At 36.6% G+C, this 21,507-nt stretch overlaps 1 protein-coding gene across 15 annotated transcripts in view; it reads right to left on the bottom strand.

Moving 5' to 3' along the window:
• ANKS1B (ankyrin repeat and sterile alpha motif domain containing 1B) overlaps positions 1 to 21,507 on the bottom strand; it is a 1,250,661-nt gene that overhangs the window by 528,682 nt on the left and 700,472 nt on the right. For all 15 annotated transcript variants that reach the window (XM_030819772.1, XM_030819768.1, XM_030819762.1 and 12 more), the window contains one exon: positions 508 to 1,097. In XM_030819772.1, the coding sequence (XP_030675632.1) occupies positions 508 to 1,097 (590 nt within the window). The remainder of the gene's footprint in view (positions 1 to 507; positions 1,098 to 21,507) is intronic.

The following is a 21,507-nucleotide window of genomic DNA, read 5'->3' as shown; positions in this document are numbered from 1 at the left end:
TAGCTGCAAAAGGGAAATATCAAATGATGTGTGTTTATTGTATGGTGGCTGGAGAAGAGCTAGGACACTTTATTTACTATGAAGATTCTAAGGAGCTTTTCTGAAAATATAAGATAATTTAAAGAAGGGAGACAAGCTAACAAAGAGTTTGGCAAGTAGCAAAACAGCACAGAGCAAAATACCAAGCTTTTTCTCGATTTGTCAGCTGCAGTGCTTGGTAGGATGAGATGTGAATATTCTCTTGTACCTCATAGCTAGTTATTACTTCTGCTTGATATCAATTTCTATGGAAACAATAGATTAACCCACATGTGTGGAACTGTGTTTGTTTTTATACTTGCTGTGAAATTACCATGCATTACCCACAGAACCATTTCATTCCAGTTGGAGCTGTATGCTTTTTTTTTTTCTTGCTTTTGAAAGAGCTAAAAAGCTGAAAATCCTTCCCCCAAACCTCCCTTGACTCCAAAGCCTTATAGGATGAACAGCAAGAAGAATAAAGCTTACTTCTTCCCATTCCGATGTGAAGGATGGTGTTCTTTCAGAATTCCCTTTAGAACTGTGTTCAGCAGTGGAAGATTCACTCCAGTTAACTCTTGATGTTTTCTCATTGGAAGGATAGGCAATGAGATCAGAATCAGATTTAGAGACACTTTTTGACAAATGCATGTCGATCAAGGCTTTAGGCAATGACCTTATTCTCCCCAGAGTACAGGCTCTCTCCACAAATCCCCCTGTGTTCATAACCCACTGGTCCCCATTCCGAGATCCACTCCTGGCTGATCTTGTGCCAACAATGGTATGGTTTTCGAGTTGGTTGCTTTTTTTGTGAAAAATTGTTCTACTGACCACTTTGGGTTTAATTTTCTTTACCAAAGGTTCTGAGTTATTTTCTATTGGAGACTGCTTGAAAGGCAAAGGACTGTTTGCCAAACTGACTTCATCTTGTCCTTTTTCACATTGTTCTGTTTTCCCATAGAGGTGAAATGGATTTTCAGGCGACTCACAGGCTGGAGAGGATCCATGGAGCAGGCCTGCAAATTGCCCAGGATCATATTCTTTTGGGGGATCATTGCCATCCTGTCGGGAGAGGTCATCTGCAAAAGGAAGGAAGGGATATCAGGGTTTATAAAGGTTCTGAAAGCCACGATATAATAGCAGTGCCCTTATGAACATGTGGGCTATCCAAACATTTCATTTACTGCTACATAGCAATACCTTCACTTTATGAAATACCTCTGACCCCACAGTGCCATGTATAGAATGAATGTATGAGTGTGTGTGCGTGTGTATGCATGTGTGAATCATTCTTTCTGATATACCTTAGAGTTCATTTCAAAAGTATGAATTGTGTATTAATTGAGTGACTTCATTCACTTCTCCCTTGAACCCAGGGTGTATCTTTTATAGCCAATGAACAAAATTGGGTTTTCTTAAAGTAGAACACACACATCTAAAGTCTCACAGTAAATGAATCATCGTGCAGTAGGACACTAGGCAGGTAAGTCAAGGTCATATATAATGACAACCCTCTACCCTCCTCCCAGCAAATAAATTCAAAAACCAAATTTTGAAAAAAGGTATTATTAAAAGTAATTTAAGTTTAATAATCCTGATCATATTACCTTAAATATAAATTAAAAATAATTCTATGCAGATTATATAATTTAGACAAAAAAAATTTGTTCAGACTTAACATAGGCAAACAACGCAATATCAGAAAAAGAGAGACTCCAATACAAGAAACTAATGTTGAGCTATGAACGCAAAGGTAGCTTTTTCTTTCTTCTCTGAAACAGCATTAGCTATTTTCTAATTTCTTCAGACCTTTGAAGATGCAATGCAGAAAAGAAACCAATGGTGAATGATAATTTTTATTCCTTTGGATTTTTTTCTAAGATAAAACACACATTTTCTCTGAGATTTAAAATACACCATGCTTTTTGCGACTTAATTTGTCTTTTAAAGACATACCGTGTAAAAACCTGGCCAAAGAATTTAGCAAAGAAAGTAAGTGTCCTTTTTTTCAGTGTTCATTTTAATTCATATCAATAGCTAAATATTGCCAAGATGAAAATTTAAATTACCTGATAAGCCCATAACTCACTGTTGCAAAGAACTAAAGTATAGTAAATGTGGTACATAATGACAACAAATCCAAAGTTGATTTGCTGATTCATACTTTCAGTAAGTTAATTATTACCACAAACCCCAAACACTAACATTTTTATAAATTAACAAGCAACATTTAATGGGTAAGTGCTATTTACTAGGCACTGAATGAGGAATTATATTTATATCATCTCATGTGACACCCATAACAATCCTATGAAGTGATTATTAATAACAATTATGATTTCGTGATGGAAAGAGATGGCCAAAATATCGAATTCTCATATTTTTAAGAAATTGGCAACCATAATAAATCTCATTAGACATTGGCTCAGAAGATGCTACAGACACATCTGCTCTTTATAGTGAAGATTGGCCCCAGGTCTCTATACTGCTCTCTGCCTGGGAGCTGGTAAAAGCAGGTATATTCCTAGCTATGTATCTCTAGACTTCACCCTGGTTCCTGCTTGATTTTTCCAAAGAGAAGATGTTTGCCTGCCCAGCTATCATACCAGCATCCTGAGATTGAAGAAAGAAGAGTGACAGGAAGAGAGATCCAAGAGACATGAATCTACAAAAGCGACAATCTGCATCCATCTACTACTATTATCCTGTCTTCTCACAAAAACAAAACAAAACAATAAAACCTCATCCCTTTCTAAAATAGCCACACTGTCTTGATAACTCTCTATCTTGTTTTCCTTTCACAACAGAGACCATTCTAGGGGTAGAATAGTGAGTGGACAGTGGGATAAGACAGCTTTGAATTGTCTCTAAAGACTAGAGTTTATCACTGAGCATGTGCATTTTTGAGAAGTCAAAACTAACATTTAGACAACTTAAGACACTGACATTTCTCCACCTAGTAAGCGATTAAGCTGAGATTCAAATTAAGGTCTATCGGATTCTGACATCCACTGGCCTTGCAAATATATTGCTATTAAAGATAAGCTTTTAAAAAATCTACGGTTGGTTTATCCATAGGACAAGCGAGTAGGCTCTTTGCAAAGAGAGACATGCTTCTCCTTTTCCTGACTATATCTGGAATTTGGGAAAAGTGGACTAAAAGCATCAGAGCTTTTTCTTTGTTTTGTTTTGTTTTCTTCTTGGAGATAAGCTAATACTAAGAAGAAAATAAGACCTGGCATCTTGTTCCAGTGCATTTTTTTCCTAGGCTACTTGGATCTCACATAGTGCTTTACGACATAAGCAGGTTGGTATGGGTGACAATAATGGTGATTAAGGTGGTAGGAAGGAGGAATTCTGAAATAAGGAAGTTTAAGAATTTCATTTTGAAAGTTGCTGAAGAAGGATAAAGGGTCTGAATTTGAAAGGAAAATCGAAAAGAGCTTGCCTATTGTGGGAAAAAGATTCTGTAAATCTCAGCCAAAAGAGTTTCTGACAATGTTCATTATCTAGAAAAATGAGAATTTTAGGGGCGTAATATTATTTAAAGTTTTCTGCAAATATTATTGTAGTTTGACTACAATGACTATAATTACCACCCCACAATGCTTTACACTGTCCAAGTCCTCTAGGCACAAGCAGTCACTTCTCAAAGTAAAAGATAATTTCACTGTTAGCTTATAAAGCTTAGTTTTTTGAATAGCAGTTCTTAGCATTGTGATGGTAACATTTCTGCCAAGAGTGGTGAAAAGACAAATACTACTTGCTTTTTCCAGTGGCCAAATCCTAAAGATTATTCAAGTCAAAGAAAATGAGAAGTTGATATGAAGCCTCCTGGAAAGCCTGTGTGGTGGATTGATTGCAGTGATGGCCCCAGTCTGCTCACAGCTCCCTGCAGACACATCCTTCCCCGTATCCAGTCCTCCCACGCTGACTCCCTCACAGTGTGGCCATGCGCCTTGTACTGCTCAATCACACTGCAGCAAATGTGATATAAGCAGAGACCTCTGAAAAGCATGTGTGCATTAGACTTGTTCCCTTGTTGCTCTTGGGACCCTGACACCATGTGAACAAGCCAGGCTGGCCTGCTGGATGATGAGGTGACACATTACCCAGCTGTTTCAAAATGTAGGTTTTATTATATTTTTCAGGTATGTTGAAACCAACAGATCAGGAGACAATTGCCATTGAAAGATAGACGCTATACTCATTGGTCGGAGAGGCATGCCACATTATAGGGGCCACACAGGGAAATACCAGGGTCCATCAGGAAGATGCTGACAAAGTGAGGGGAGATTATGGGCAAGAGCCTTTATTATGGTTTCCATGAAAAGAAACACACAAAGCAGGTATAAGCAGGTTTAGGAATGGCTAGTTTGAATAGTTTCAGCAGACTCTGGGGCATAAGAACTGTACCTAGTTGTCAGGTCATTAGAGTAGGTGAATGAATACTGGCCTAGAGAGTGACAGCCAGATAAAGGAGGTAATTGGGAGTATGGGCTCTACAATTGTTAGTTTGCATAAGAGAAGCATGCTCTCCGGTGAGCTGTTTACTATCTCTAGGAATTAGCTAGCCCTAGAAGGGGCAGTCCCTCCACAGCAAGAGCCCAAGAGACCAAAGCATAAAAATAGAAATACACAAATAAAATAGAAAATAAAAAGGCATGGTTAATACATCAGCCAGTCCTGTCACCCCAACCAAAGGCCAGCCAACTTCCACCTATCTGAGTGAGGGCATCTAAGACCTACCAAACTCAGGCCATTCTGACAATACCACCGATGCATCAGCAAGCACAGCCAAGAGGAGCTGAGGTTTTCCCAGGCCAGAAGAAGACACCCACCAGGATCATGAGCAATATTAATGGCCATTAAGTTTGGGAGGGTTTGATATATGAAAATAGATAACTCATTCAACCTATATCCCAAGTTTTAAAGAATTAATATATTCTTCAAAATAAATTCTGGCAATGTTTATATTTCCACATCTGGAAAATGATGATAGTAATAGAATATACCTAAAAGTGCTGTGAAGATTGAATGAAATCATAGAATAATAAATGTGTTAGTCCATTTGGGCCTATATAACAAAATTTCATAAACTGAGTAGCTTACAAACAACAGATATTTATTTCTCACAGGCCTAGAGGCTGAGTAGTCCAAGATCAAGACACCAGCAGATTTGGGGTCGGGAGAGGGTTCATTTTCTGGTTCATAGAGGGCATCATCTTGCCTGGGTCCTCACACGGTGGAGGGAGCAAAGGAGCTCTCTGGAGTCTCTCTTATAAGGTCTCTGTCCTCATGACCTAATCACCTACCAAAAGGCCCACCTCCTATTACCATCACTTTGGGGGCTGGGATTTCAACATATGAATTTTGGTAGAACACAAATATTTGGACCATGGCAAGAAGTAAAGCAGTTAGAACAATATATGCTGCATAGAACACTAAGAGTATGTTTCGATGATTATAACAATCATTTTTAATCTATAGGGTTTCATTTTTACAAAGAAATACAGTAATAACTGTATTAGACACTCAATAAAGATTATTTTGACATAATAATCATGTGGGATTTACTCCTTTGTTTCTGTTTGTATATTTTAAAAAGTATACCTTAGAAAGAATTTTTTGTGTTTTCTTACCCTTTCTTCAGACAAAACGGAGGCAAAATATATAAACTGTTGTCATAACTTGTCTCATTTAATTTTACACTTCTCTTTTGATAAGTGGATATTTCATGCCAAGGTACAGAACTAAATATGTGTGAATTCCAATCTGATAGTTATTCAAGGCATCATTAGCATTTCAAAGAAATGTCAGAGTAAATGTTCAATCGGAAGCAGTTCAATCTCTTTTTATCCATCTTTGCTCTGATTTTTATCACCTATATATCACCTGGTTAACAATAAAATCCAAAATTTCATGCTATGGAAAAATTATAGAAAACAAGTTACTTTTTTCTATTATAGAGTATAACTTTTGTCTATTGGGTCATTGCATCTGCTTTAGAAAATAAAAATTTTTCCTATTTTTAAGGATACCGGGGCTGATGTTGATATTAGTAGAAACTGTGAATTTATTTCACAAATACGTATAAAACATTTCCTGTATATCACGTGGCAAAGTTTCAGCAGCATCAAAGGCAATGTCCTGCCTTCATGGTGCCTACATTCCAGCAGAAAAGACAACTACAGGCAAATCAAGAAATATTATAATTTCTGATGACGGTATGTGCTGTGAAAAAAATAAAGCAAAGTAATGAGATAGAAATGAAAGGAAGATGCTATAAGGTAATTAGGAAATGTCTTTCTCAGGAGCTGACATTGAGCAGACACAGAAATGACTGTGAAAGTGTACATCATTCAAAGTTTTGGGGGAGGATTATTTCAAGGCATAGGAAAGAAGATATGAAAAGTCCCTAAGGCTAGGAAGAACAGTAAGAAGGCCAGTGTGGCTATAATAGAGTGGTAGAGGATTAGTAGAACGGCCGGCGATCAAATCAGAGATGCAGGTAGGAATAGGGTTGGCATGATATGACTTATACTTTTAGAAGATAATTGGTATTTCTGAACGTGACAACAGCATAGTGTTCTTTTTAAATTATTCACCTCAATTCCCATAAAAACAAGACACGGGGATAGTAAAAGAATAAAATGAGCACATGATAGCAAAATAAAGGAAAAACACTACAGGTGATATCTCCAGTAAAGCTAAGTATTAAGAAATCCCCATGGCCCTGAAAAACAGAGGGGTGTAGCCAAATCACATGACAGCAGCAGGATCCAGAACTGAATCAGCAGTGGTGCAGCAATAGTGGTGAAGAGAAAGGGAAATTCAATGGCACCTACAAGCCACGGAACCCAGAAATTGCCATCAGATACTGATTTCCCGATGGAGAGGGTCTTGTGCTAAGCAGGAGAATGTGCAGTAAAATTTGAGAACTAGCAGAACTTGTACACATCTTGTAACAAGATCACAGGAAGTAGCTTACTTCCTCGAGAATATCAGAAATCTCCAATAAATGCATACTTGTAGTAGGCTACAGATCCACTCTGAAGAAAAACTTTTGGGAGAAGAATACAAATTGAGCAGGGTGAAAACACCAAAGATGTGAGGGAGAAAAACGTTTCCTATAATGGGGCAGTAGGGGCCAGGTGCAGTGGCTCATACCTGTAACCCCAACAGTTTGGGAGGCCAAGGCGGGAGGATCACTTAAGCCCAGGAGTTTGAGACCAGCCTGGGCAACATAGCAAGACCTCATCTGTTCAAAAAATGTTTTAAAAAAATTTAAGCATGGTAATGAGTGCCTGCGGGTTCCAGCTACTCAGGAGACTGAGATGGGAGGATTGCTTGAGCCCAGGAGTTCAAGTCTGCAGTGAGCTTTGATCACGCCACTGCACTTATTCTGGGCAACAGAGTGAGACCTTCTCTAGAAAAAAAAAGGCAGTGGGGGTGGCATCAGGCAGATGTCCAGTGGAGGGAGACTTTGAATGTAATAGAATAGCAAAGCACAGTGTTTAGATGTGAGAGCACCACTTTGGAAGGCAGGCGCATGGAACTCAAGAACACTGAGGTAGTAGCAGGAAGCCTTCCTGAATCAAGCAGAGAAAAACCTGTATTTCTTAATACTTCATCGTAACTGCAAAGGAGAAGGCCCTTGAGATGTGAAGGGCTCATGGCTACTGTGGCTCATCCCTGCTCCCATACAGGAACCTCTTCCTAATCCATGACATCCCTGCACATTAAACATGGGAAATAAAAAAGGATTCAGATAGAGGGCAATTTTAGGAACAAAATAAATAATGACAGTAATGGATTATAATCCATTGAATAAAATAGAAAGACATGAGCCCATAAATAAATAATGATTTAAAAGTTTGATTAGGAATGGGAATCTTAAATAATTTCAAATTGCCTCCCCACAAAATACTTATTAATTATAAAGAGGAGAAAGAGACACTCTACAGTGAAGAAATCTGGGAGGCCCTATCTTAATCAAATGATCAAAGTGAACAATATCAGTAATGGAACAAATCAAAATCATATCCAGTGTGGTAAAGATGCAATGAGAAAAATGCAGAATCACTTTTGGATTTTCCTGCCAAAGATGTACAACCTAAATCTAATTATATAGGAATGTCAGAAATATCAGAGAAATCCAATTTGTGGGCCATTCTACAAAATAATTGGCCTGTAATCTTCAAAAGTGTCAAGGTCATGAAAGTCAAAGAAAGTCAAAGGAATCCTTCCAGGTTGAAGAAGACTAAGGAGACATTACAACTAAATGCAACATGTGATCCTGAACTAGATCCTTTGATCATAAACAATATTATTGGGGAAACCAGCAAATCTTGAAGGAGGTCTGAGGAATAGATGCTAGTGATGTATTAACTTTCTGATTTGGTTGCACTGTGGTTGTGTAAGAATGTACTTACCTGTAGAAAATATACACTAAATTAGTAGTTATCAAAGTGTAGTCCAGGGATGCTTGGGGTCTCCGAGATTATTTCAGAAGATTCATGAGGTCAAAACAATTTTCAGACTAACACTAAGACATTATTTGCCCATTTCACTTTCATTATCTCATGAGTGTACAGTAGAATTGTTCAGAGGCTACATGATATGTCTTTTCACAGTAGAAATATGCGATGCCTCTTTCTATCTCGGCTGTAGGAACTGGCACGCTATTACTTCTTGACAGAAGAAAGTCTTATGTCTAAACCTAAAGTAAATGGAGTGAGGATGTAAATGGCCACCTATGCTACTGCACTGCAATGTACCATGGCAGAAGAGAGAGTAAAGAGCTGAGAACAGTAATCTCATCTTAAAAATAATGTTTGCTCTAAGTTTTGGGTAGATGCCATTTATTAAGTTAAATGTCTTATCTTCTAAGGTTGCTGAGAATTTTAATTGCAACTAGATATTGAGTTTCTAAAAAATGTTTTTCTGCATCTGTTCAGTTATGTAATTTTTCTCCTTTACTCCGTTAGTGTGAATGACATTTGTACATTCTCTAATGTTAAACATTAGATATTAACGGGATACCAATAGGATAAACTCAGGGTGGTCATAATGAACTTTCTTCTTGGCATCCTGCTAGATTTGGTTTGTTAGTACTTTGGGATCTTTGCATCTATGTTCATGAAAGAAATAGGCCTTTGGTTTTACCTTTTTTATTCTGTCTAGTTTTTACATGATTACTCACCTCATAGAAATAGTTGGGGAAAACTTCCAGTTCCCTAGAAGAGTTTATATAAGATTGGAATGATATGTTTCTTGAAAGCCTTTATATTTACTTTACCTTTAAAATCATCCGGACTCAACATATTCTTTGTGGAAAGATTTCAAATTATTCATTAAATTTATTTAGTATAGAACTATCTGGAGTCTCTATACCTTTTTGAAGTTTTTTAAAGTTATAATTATCTAGAATTTGTCTAATTTTTCTCAGTATTAAAATTCACTGGTACAAAATTATTCATTCTTCTTTCTTAATCTTTAATGGTTTTTTGTATCTGTAGATTTACCCCCTTTTCTTTCCTAATAGGTTCATTTGTGCCTTTTTATCTTGATCAGTTTGATTGGAAAGTGCATCCATTTTTTCAGTGTCACCAATGATTCCATTTCTGGCTTTGTGAATTAACATTACATATTTGTTTTCTATTTCATTCATTTCTGTCCTTTACTATTTTCTTTCTATGCCTTTTATGGATTTATTCTATTATTTCTTATAAAATTTCTTAAGTTGGCATTTACCTCATTAGTCTTCAGCATTTCTTTTTTTCTAATATAAGCATTTAAAATTTCTAAGTTCCATTTTATGCTGCATTCATCACATTTGATACTTAGCATTTATATTTTTGTTTAACTTTAAAGGTTTTTAAGTTAGTATTATGGCATCTCCTTTAACTCATTTCTCATGACTTATTTAGAAACGTATTTAAATTCATAAATATATGGGGATATATATGGGAATCTTAATTTAACCTCATTGAATTATTTTTAGAAAATATAGTGTGTATGAATATGAGTCTTTGACATGTTGAAACTTGCTTATAGTCAAGTCAAGATCACTTTTTGTGACTGTTTTATGAGAATTACATGTATTCTCCAATTGTTGAATACAAAGCTCTTTGCATTATGTCAGATTAAATTTATTAATGGAACTCTTAAACTCTCCCATCGAGTTAGGTGTGTTGAAATCTACTTTTAGCAGACTTATGTTTTTTCCTATGAAATATATGTATATTATATCTGGCCAACGTGGTGAAACCCTGTCTGTACTAAAAATACAAAAATTAACTGGCTGTGGTGGTGCGTGCCTATAATCCCAGCTACTCGGGAGGCTGAAGCAGGAGAATCACTTGAACCAAGGAGTTGGAGGTTGCAGTGTGCCGAGTTCGTGTCACTGCACTCCAGCCTGGGTGACAGAGTGAGACTCCATCTCAAAAAAAAAAAAGAAAAAAGAAAAAGGTCTAAAGTTAAATAATACCTTCTCCACTTCCTTCCTAAACAATTTAAAAACTTTAGAGCATTTTACATTCAATTACGTCTTCTATAATAAATATTGTTGTCAGTGTTTTAATTATTTTTGTTAGCTTTACAAATCAGGTGTTATTATTTTATTCAGACCATTTTTAAATTTCAATTGGTTTACATGTTGGCCATTTTATTTACTCACAATTCCTTCCTCAGAATGGCCCGAGATCATTTTCCTTCTTAAAGTTATTCTTTAGAATTTCCTTTTATACAGGTCTCTGGTGGTCAGTGCTCTAGTTTTCAACTGTGAATATCTTTCTATTTTACTCTCATTTATTTAAAATTCATAATTTTAGGTTGATAGTTATTTTCTCTCACAGTTTGAAGATATTAGGAATAATATCTTCACTTTTTTGTGGCTTTCATCTTTCCTTAATAATTCTGCTATCATGATACCTGTCTTTTTTGTGGGTGATCCATCCTGTCTCTCCACCAGGTTTGAAAATCTCTATTTTTCAATTTCACAATAATGTGTCTCACTATGGATTTCTGTTTATTTATCCTGCTTGGAGTACAGTGTGTTTTCTGGACCTGTGAATCCATATTTTTATCAGTTTGGAAAAAAATCAGCCATTATCCATCAAAAAATGTCCTCCCTACATTTTTTTTTTTTTTTAATTATTTCATCCCGGCCGGGCGCAGTGGCTCACGCCTGTAATCCCAGCACTTTGGGAGGCTGAGACGGGTGGATCACGAGGTCAGGAGATCAAGATCATCCTGGCTAAAACAGTGAAACCCCGTCTCTACTAAAAATACAAAAAATTAGCCAGGCGTTGTGGCGGGCGCCTGTAGTCCCAGCTACTCCAGACGCTGAGGCAGGAGAATGGCATGAACCCAGGAGGCGGAGCTTGCAGTGAGCCGAGATGGCGCCACTGCACTCCAGCCGGGCAACAGAGCGAGACTCTGTCTCAAAAAAAAAAAAAAAAAATTATTTCATCCCGAGTCTCTGATTCAAAGTTAATCTTCTCATTCCATACTTCATATCTCCTCATACCTTCCAAATTTTCTGCCTCTTTGCCCCTCTGTGATACATTTTGGGGAATTTTTTTCAAATGTATCCTTCAGTTCATCAATTTTCTCTTCATCTGTGTGTGCATATTCATTTAGGATTTTAAAAGTAATCTCAAGTATTAAATTTTTCATATCTGAAAATGTATTTTTCAAATTTTCCTGCTATTTACTTACAGTCATTTTTTACTCATTTTAATGATAAGGCATATTATTTATTTAAATATTTTGTTTATATATAGTGGTTCTATTTCTTATTTCTTATTTCCGGTAATAATATCTATAGTCATTGAGTGCTAAATATGTCTGTGTTATTTTTGTTGATATCTACTTATAGTGGCTTGCTTTTCAAGGTATTTAGAAATAATTTATTATTAACTTTATTACTTGATTTTAATCTATGGAAGCTTGTCAATCTCATCAGGGAAGGTTTTCTGCAGAGAGAAAACCTTGTGCCTCCTTGAGCTGTGTTGACTCAGCCTTCCAACCTTCCAGCTGAGCCAGGGAACAGCGTCCCAAATAGCAACACTATTACTCCCATCTGCACTCAGAACAGCATCAGCCCTCCTCTCTTCTATCAGACGTTTTTAGAGAGTGACAGTCACTGGAGCAGGCAATGCCTCAAGAACATGTCTTATTCAGAATATATTTGTTCGGCTGCAGAAAGATCTCTCAGAGTACCTAGAATGACATAATACTTTGAAGCATCATATTTTTATTTAAAAATGTACATTTGTGACAATTTCACTTCAAAAAAAAAAACAGTTGATTAGGACTCAAAAGTTTTTAATGTGACTCTTTAAATGATTTGTACCCTGCTACATAGGTAGGGTTAATAATAAATTGCCTTGCCCTGCATGTTTGTGCCTTGTAATGTATGATGTAATATATAATCAATTTTTAAATATTTTTAAATAATTCCAAGTAGTTTATGATCTGCATTTAAAAAAAAAGCATGCAAAATAATCATAGAGTGTGTTTTGTACATAAATCCTAGATCAACTTGATTTGACTAAAGACAGCAAGGAGCTAAACTTTAATAATATATACTGTCAACTTGTCTCAACAAGCTTTTAAAGGAGTGCTGGGTTTTAGAAATATTAGGGAGAAATATTATCCACTTGTTTTTTTTTTTACTTATAATGTAAACTTATGTGATGAGCTAGTACGTTCATTTTTTTCCAAATATTGAGAAAATATTTTCCAGCTCACTTTCCAGGTCACTTTCACATTGAGATAGAAGTATGAGTCAAACAAGTAACAATGAGCCACAGAGGAAACTATATAGAATGGACATTCCCTTAATTCCCCAATGTAAAAAAATCAATTATAGTATCCAAACATACAAGAAATTAATTTAAGCAAACTCCTATTTTCTGGAAAGGAATTTATTTCAAAAATTACAAAGACCAAGATTCCATACTAGGTAAGGGGAACCACCAATAGGTATTGTGTGCCTTCTATGTTCAAGGTCATTCTATCTCATTTAATCCTCACAAGTCTCTGAAGTAGGTATTATGTCATTTGCACTGATGAGGAATTAGATAGCTAGTGAACAGAGGAGCCAGTATGAGATATAAATCTGGCTAACGCAAAGCCTGCTTTTTTCCAATAAATCACGACGCTTTGTGTCGGATTACCCTAGAACCTCCTATGGCATCAGTACAATGCACCATCCACTGGAGTGTCCATCCAAGTATCACTGGAGCTTGAAAACCACCCAGTGGGCCTCTTTCCAGGTATCAGTAGTGATCTTTGGGTATTTATTCTGATTGCACAATTAGCCCAAAGATTGCTGGTATGCTTAGATGCTGAATGGTGTTAGATACAGCATGTAATAAAATTCCCTCTTCTAAACAACTTAAGACCGGCAGCTGCCTTTCTGAAAAGCCACCCAGGTAAGCTCTGTTGTTTCCCGGTCTATTAGCCCTACACTCTGCCAAACTCAGCATTTACTGCGGAAGCCAGAGAATGCTGACATTCTGACAGCTCTTGGACAACAGACCATGCTGTTTGGCTCTGATTTCAAACATTTATAATCTTTTCTCTTGCTCCCTTTGCTCAATACAGGAGAGAGGCTATCAGCCAATTTCCCCATCGTTTATAGCAAATCCCAAGGTTCCCTCATTTCCAGCTGCTAAGCTGCCTGGGCAGACTGTATTACTAAATTATTGTATCTTTTTGGTAGAGTGCCTGATCTGTCTTGGCATGCGCTTTGCATTGAAAGAAGCTCCTGTGGCAAGCAAAGGAAGCCAGCGACATTCACCCTTCCCACACGTCTTTCCTCTGTTACCCTCAACCACTAACTTCTTTGTTTCCCATGTATAAGCCAAGTTCATAGGGGCAGTTTCTCAGCTATCTCTGCCTCCCTAGGGAGTTAAGGATTTCAAAGACAGTTCTGTGCTAGGAGTAATTCCCATAGCCTAGAGCCAGATGAATAAATGGTGTCTAGTGAATAACTACATCAGAACCAAGAGGTTTTGTTTCTCTCTTACCAAAATGTATTTCTTTGTAATACCGCAGTCACTGTAACCATGCATTTTCCTCAACAGAAGAGACTGTACTGGGGGAAGAGAGGAAACAGCCTCTTTAACTCAAGTCTGTTGTTTTCAAGAATGCTGGTCCTTTGGTTTAATAAGTTATTTTAATAACTTCCGATTTATATACTATCCCAATGGATTATGAATGTGAAAAAAGAACTATTCTGAAGAAATAAAACAAAAAAGATCCACGATCTTTAAATAAAAAAGAAAGTGATTTTGTAACATAAAAGGGACAGAAACTATTTTTAGTTACTCTAAAATGAATAACCACTCCGATTCAATGTTCAAAAGTTATACCTTGAATTTGAATTCAAAGTCACCCAAATGTCCTCAGTAAAAGCTCTGAGAATGTAATGCATTCAAATGTATCCTGTGAGTTTTCTATTCCTGTAAGCAATGAACATTCTAGATTTTTCTCATACGTATCTCAAGAGATACTTCATTTCAAAAGAGCAGGAGAGTTATCAAAAGTGTAATACTATTAACAAGATACACCATAGAAAATACACAGAAATGTTAAAGATAAATTATATCTAGGGAGTATGTTTTAAATCAACTTTGCTGTTGCTATGGTAAGAGATATCTAATGTAAAACAAAAATTCTCTATAAGGCTTTGGTGCTATAGCCATGGCAACAACGATGTTCAACTCTGCGAATGTTTCCATTTGATTCAGAGAGAAGAACAAAATATGCTTTAAATGTATGTAAAATGACTTAGAAAATCGATCATTTATGGCTATCTTTCACATGACCCTTCAACCAATTAAAGAAGACATTGTAAAGATAGCAGCCAGAGAGCCTAAACAAAAGGCCCATAGATTTGCTTGGGTTTTTCATGATCACAGAAGCTGGAAAGATCCACTTTAGCTGCAGTGTTGGTAAATGATGTATTCATTTAGCAACTATCTCACAGAAATTTTCAGGTTAGGGCCTCATGTAATTTTCCATGCATAGGAAAAAACTAAATGCAATCAAAGGACAATTTCTACCTCTTTGACACAGGAAGAGAAATATTAACCTAAAGTAAGAAAATATGGAAAGTGGCGTTCTAGCTCTGCAAAAGAAAAGTCTCTTAAATGCTAGTCTCTTAAATCTACTCCAAATAGGCTTTTGTTCCACCTACCTCCACAGAATAGCCCTTATCAATATCAGCAAAATCTCTACCTTCCCGAAATGAACATTAATAACTCTCATCTTACTTGACCTACCAGCTATACAATTGATACAAATTATCATCTCTTGGATGAAACACTGTCATTAACACCCTAGATACCACACTCTTCTGGTTTTCAACCTACCTCCTGGGCTGTTCCTTCTCATTCTCTGCTCATTCCTTCTGTTTCCAAATGTGTAAGCATTCAAGTGCTCCAGGGCTTGGCATACTTGAACCTCTTTCCTGTTTACATTTTCTGTTTACATTAATTCCTTTGCTGGCGTCAGGGTTTAACACATTACTGAAACAACCGCAACACCCAAGTTTCTATTTTCAACCTGACTTCTCCCCCAAACTCCAGACTTGTATACCCTACTGTCTTAGTTATCCTTATGCCTCCTTTTCTCTCACACCCCACACCCAATCCCACAGCGCATCCTGGTGGCTCTACCTTTAAAATATAACTGCAACCTGCCTATGCCTCACTTGTCCTTTTCTCCCTGGATTATTGTAGCAGCCTCCTAACCATCTCCTAGCTTTCATTTTTGCACCTCACAGGCAATCTCAACATAGAAGTCAGAGTTATCTTAGTAAAACTAAGGCAAATCATGTCACTCCTCTGCTCAAAACTCTTCAATGGCACCTTGATCCACTCTGAGTAAAAGCCAGGATCCTTACAATAACCTGCGAGGCCATATGTGATCTCAGACCTGTGGATACTCTGCCCCAATTCTCTTAAATAACATAAGCTCCTACTACGCTCCTTTTCCCTTAACTGACATCTAGCTATATTGCCTCTTACTGTTACTCCAATGCATTAGGCATTCTTCTGGGTCATGACCTTTGTACTTGTTTTTTCTGCCTGGGATTCTCTTCCCTTAGGAAGCAGCACCCCCTCCAACACCTTCTTCAAATATCTATTCCTAATGAAACCTTACTTCATAATGTTTTCAATAAGGCCTCCATGGATCACACCATTTTAAATGGCAACCACTAATTCTTACTCCCTTCCCTGATTTATAGTTTCTCCATGACACTCATAAATATAAAAAAATATATTTTACTATCTTAGGAGGAGAGACATTTTTATCCCTATCATTTCATTGCTATATCCAGAAATTAGAACAAGAAGACATTTATGCAGCCAAAAAACACATGAAGAAATGCTCATCATCACTGGCCATCAGAGAAATGCAAATCAAAACCACAGTGAGATACCATCTCACACCAGTTAGAATGGCCATCATTAAAAAAACAGGAAACAACAGGTGCTGGAGAGGATGTGGAGAAATAGGAACACTTTTACACTGTTGGTGGGACTGTAAACTAGTTCAACCATTGTGGAAGTCAGTGTGGCGATTCCTCAGGGATCTCGAACTAGAAATACCATTTGACCCAGCCATCCCATTACTGGGTATATACCCAAAGGACTATAAATCATGCTGCTATAAAGACACATGCACACATATGTTTATTGCGGCACTATTCACAATAGCAAAGACTTGGAACCAACCCAAATGTCCAACAACGATAGACTGGATTAAGAAAATGTGGCACATATACACCATGGAATACTGTGCAGCCATGAAAAATGATGAGCTCGTGTCCTTTGTAAGGACATGGATGAAACTGGAAAACATCATTCTCAGTAAACTATCACAAGGACAAAAAACCAAACACCGCATGTTCTCACTCATAGGTGGGAATTGAACAATGAGAACTCATGGACACAGGAAGGGGAACATCACATTCCGGGGACTGTTGTGGGGTCGGGGGAGGGGGGAGGGACAGCATTAGGAGATATACCTAATGCTAAATGACGAGTTAATGGGTGCAGGAAATCAACATGGCACATGGATACATATGTAACAAACCTGCACATTGTGCACATGTACCCTAAAACCTAAAGTATAATAAAAAAAAAATAGTAACAATAAAATAAAATATAAGGTAAAAAAAAAAAAAAGAAATTAGAACAAAGCCTGGAACATAGTGGATAATCAATAAACATTCTTTGACTGATGGGGTGAAATAAATATATAGATATTTGCATGTGAAGAAAAATTCAAGAGTGATATCAACATAGCTAAATGTTAACAGTGATTAACAATAAGTGACTTTAAAATAAAATAACCTTTTATTCTGTTTATAAAATATGTTCATTCTAGTTACTAGTAAAAGAGAGAAGAAAGACACTCATAATTCCAACACCTAACGATAGTTACTATTAACATTTTCATATTTTTTTCTTTTGTTTTTTTATGGACATTGTTTTCCCCCAATGAAAATAAGCACTCTGTTTACGTAATTAAAAAAAATTTAAATCTCACCTAAAAAACTGAGACATGTTTATTTTATTTGTCTAAAAAATTGAGACATGTTTATTTGTATCATATCAATCCTTGAAATATTCAAATAACTGATACATTTGATTTTGTTTCTCCCTTTTTATAAAGTACATTTGGTCTTTTATAGTGACTAGGGGAATGTGTGTGTGTGAGAGTTTTTGTCAGTCATTACTTTTATGTTACCAAAATCATCTTCAGACCTGTTTTCTCTGTTTTCATGAGTAAATTTTTGTTTCTCTCTTGATAAGTTAATAGCTAATATTACTGAGTGCTTATAGGTGTTAAGTACTTCAGATGCATTATCTGATTTCATTCCCACACAATGTTCCCTCGCATAATACCCCATAATACTCTGGGGTATTATGGTATTCCCATTTCGTAGGTGAGGAGTTGAATGCTTAGATGTTAAGTAACCAATCAGGGTTACAGGGTTACTAAGTAGTGGAGAAGCACATGAACAAAGTTCTCATGCTCCTTACTGTTAAATCATTTGCACTTCTAAAATGAGGGAATTAGCAGACTTGTTATCTCTGTTCCCCTGACTCCCCACTCATGCCCACGCCCTGTTTTCCAATTTATATTAAAATAATCTGGGTTGTAAAGTGCTGATACTATATTACTGTATATTTTATACCTTCTCTTTTCAATTTCTTTTAGATTTATAGTGTTACAACAATATTGAGAATAATTATTTGAAAACATTTTATGTCTTACAAGTTTTATTTTACATTCTAGAATCCTTTATGCCACTATTTCCTTTGCCCATTCTTGAGAATTTATTTATCCCTTGATCAACTGAAGTATATCTTTGAGCAATTACTTCAAAGAGATAGGTTGTTTTCTAAATTACTGATATGGTTTGGCTCTGTATCCCTACCCAAATCTCATCTCGAATTGTAATCCCCACTTGATTGGATCATGGGGGTGGTTTCCCCCATGCTGTTCTCATGACGGTGAGTGAGTTCTCATGAGATATGATGGTTTTATAAGTGCTTGACAGTTCCTCCTACACACACACTCACTCTCTCTTGCCTGCCGCCATGTAAGACATGCTTGCTTCCCCTTCTGTTATGATTATTAAGTTTCCTGAGGCCTCCCTAGTCATGTGAAACTGTGAGTCAACTAAACCTCCTTTCTTTATAAATTACCCAGTCTTGGGTAGTATCTTTATATCATTGTGAGAATGGACTAATACAATTACATATCTGAAAATGACTTACTATGATCTTGCACACCTTGGCTGGACATATAATTCTTGAATCTTAAGTTCAAATCCATTGTCCTAAAAATTCTATATACAATTCCCCATTGTCTTCTGTTAGTAACCTGTTTTATTACATCAATATCTATCTAGATTCTTATATGACTTTTTCCTTATCCTTGAAATTATAAAAATTTAAAATTTCCTTCTAAAATTATTTATTTCAGAAATTTTGCTAAATTCAGTAAATCTGTAATTTATTATTCTAGGCATTCTTTAGCTCATAAACAAACAATGAGAGTTTTCTTTTATTGATGCTTTACTTCACTGCTATGCTTTTCCTTCTAAAATTACTATCATATGCATATTGGATCTCATGGATCTTTCCTCTGTGTTTTATCTTTTCTCTTGTAATTTTTATTTCTACATTTCTTCTGTCCATTAAATGTCTTAACATTCTACTTTACTGACTTGGGTTTCTCATGATCCAGTGTATTTTTTGCCTTCTTTACAGTTTTGAATTTGATATGAATATTATTCAACCACATGAAGCCTTTATGATCTTGCAGTTTTAACCCTTCATGACTGCTTAGTCTGGTTTCATGCAGCGTTAGTCTACTGAATATCGTTGAGATCCATTTGATGTTAGCATTTTGGAAAACGCTCTTTTCTTAAGAAAAATTTTACGTCAAAGGATGCCATTGTTTTCATTCCTCAGAACAAGCCTTCTCTTTTGAGGTATCATTTAATGTGTCCAGCTCTTTCTCTATTTGCTCACTGTTGCAAAGGGTGGTCTTAGCTCGTCTCTTTTGGGGACCTGGGATGAGTTCTGTCAGGGATTTAGGAAATTCTCCTTTTCACCTTTAGGATTCAAAAGAGAGAAGAAAGGAAAAGCTTAGGTTAAGTGCCAGTTCTGCCATATAGCACAACTCTAGGGTCCTTCATTCACACAGTACAAATGTGCCTCCTGCAGTTGTGGCTGGTGGTGACCATGTTCACTGCAGTTTTACTTCGTTAGTCCAGTGTAGGGCTGTTCAGTAGAATTTTCTATGATGAGGGAAACATTCTATATCTGTGCTGGCCAATATGGTAACCACTAACCACACATGATTACTGTGCACTTGACATGTAGCTGGTGTAAATCAATAATTTAATTTTAAATTCATTTAATTTTATTAACCTAAATTTTACTTTAAATAGTCACATGTAGTAGTGGCTACTGTAAAGGACAGTACAGGTCTATAGCAGTGGTTCTCATAGTGTGGACCCCAGAACAGCAGCATTAGCAATTCCTGGACACTTATTAGAAATGAAAATTCTTAGGCCTTGCTCTAGAATATCTGGGGGGTGGGCCCCAGAAACCTATAATTTTACAAACTGTCCACTTGATTCTTACTAGAAATGCATATTCTCAGGCCTCACTTTAGAACATCTGGGGATGGGCCCAGCGATCTATATTTTTACAAACTCTACACTTGATTCTTAACATTAATGCACATTCTTAGGTCCTGCTCTAGAACATCTTGGGGTGGGCCCAGCAATCTCTGTTTTAGCAGATCCTCCACGTGATTATGATGCACATTAAGAGATGAGAACCACTGTTCTACTGATCACGAGTTAGGAGAGGATCAGAACTAACAGCAGTCACAAGAGGGACTTTTTTCTCTGTTCCAGTGTTTCTTTTCTATATTTGAGGTGAGCTGCTAGGAGTTAACTGGGGCAGTGTCCTCATTCTTTGCTTCTCACAGTTGTCCTCATTAAGAACCAACTGTGACAATGTTCCCCTCAGTGTAAGTGAGGAGTAAGCAAGTCATGATCCTTGCTTTCCAGTGGGACTGGCAGGATCCAATGGTACCTCCTCACTGCCCCCATGTATTTCTTTACTTCCTGCTTTAACCTTCTAAAGTCTTCTCCAGTGACTACCATGGAGAGTTCTTCACATATGGGGAATTATATATCTTCAGTCCAGTTCAGTCTTCAATCCAGTTCACTTTGCCTTCTATCTTGCAAGAACTCTTGAAATAATCAGCACGTAGATGTCACCCATTATTAACTTCCCATACTAATACAGATATTTTTCTTCCTTACTTTTATATCTGTCGGTCATTTCCGAAGTAATACAGAAAGGAGTGAACTAGAAAAATGCATTCAGTCTTCTGCTTTTCCAAGAAATCTTCTATCTTTCTCTTAATGCCTTACCTTATATGAAATATTAAAAGTTTTTCATATAATTCTATAGTGCTTTTATATGTATCATTTCATTTAATCACCAAAACATTCCAGTGATATAGGTTTTATTACTCTCATTTTCCAGACAAGGAAACTGAGGCTTACATGGTTTAAGTGAGCTATAAAAGAGGAATGGGTAGAATATCTGCTTTGTAAGGGTCTCTGATATGCAGAAAATGATGGCTAACATTTATTGGATCTTTATTATGGGCCAACCATTGTGTTAAGTGTTTTTTATCCATTATCTTATTTAAGGCTTATAAAAATTTCCATTTTACAGATAATGAGCAAAACTAGAAAGGTTAAATAACTTGTCTCATTACATAACTGGTTAGTAAAACTGCCCATTTCCATGCCCTGGTCTGTCTGACTCTAGAGGTTATGCTCTTACTGGCTATGCTGTATTGGTTTCTTGGACCGGAAAGTAATCAAATGGCATGGGCAGAGTAAACTGTATAACATTTCAG

This window comes from Nomascus leucogenys, chromosome 10 (assembly GCF_006542625.1).
Source record: "Nomascus leucogenys isolate Asia chromosome 10, Asia_NLE_v1, whole genome shotgun sequence".
NCBI classification, from domain to species: domain Eukaryota; kingdom Metazoa; phylum Chordata; class Mammalia; order Primates; family Hylobatidae; genus Nomascus; species Nomascus leucogenys.
This window is presented reverse-complemented; position numbering and strand designations above follow the sequence as displayed.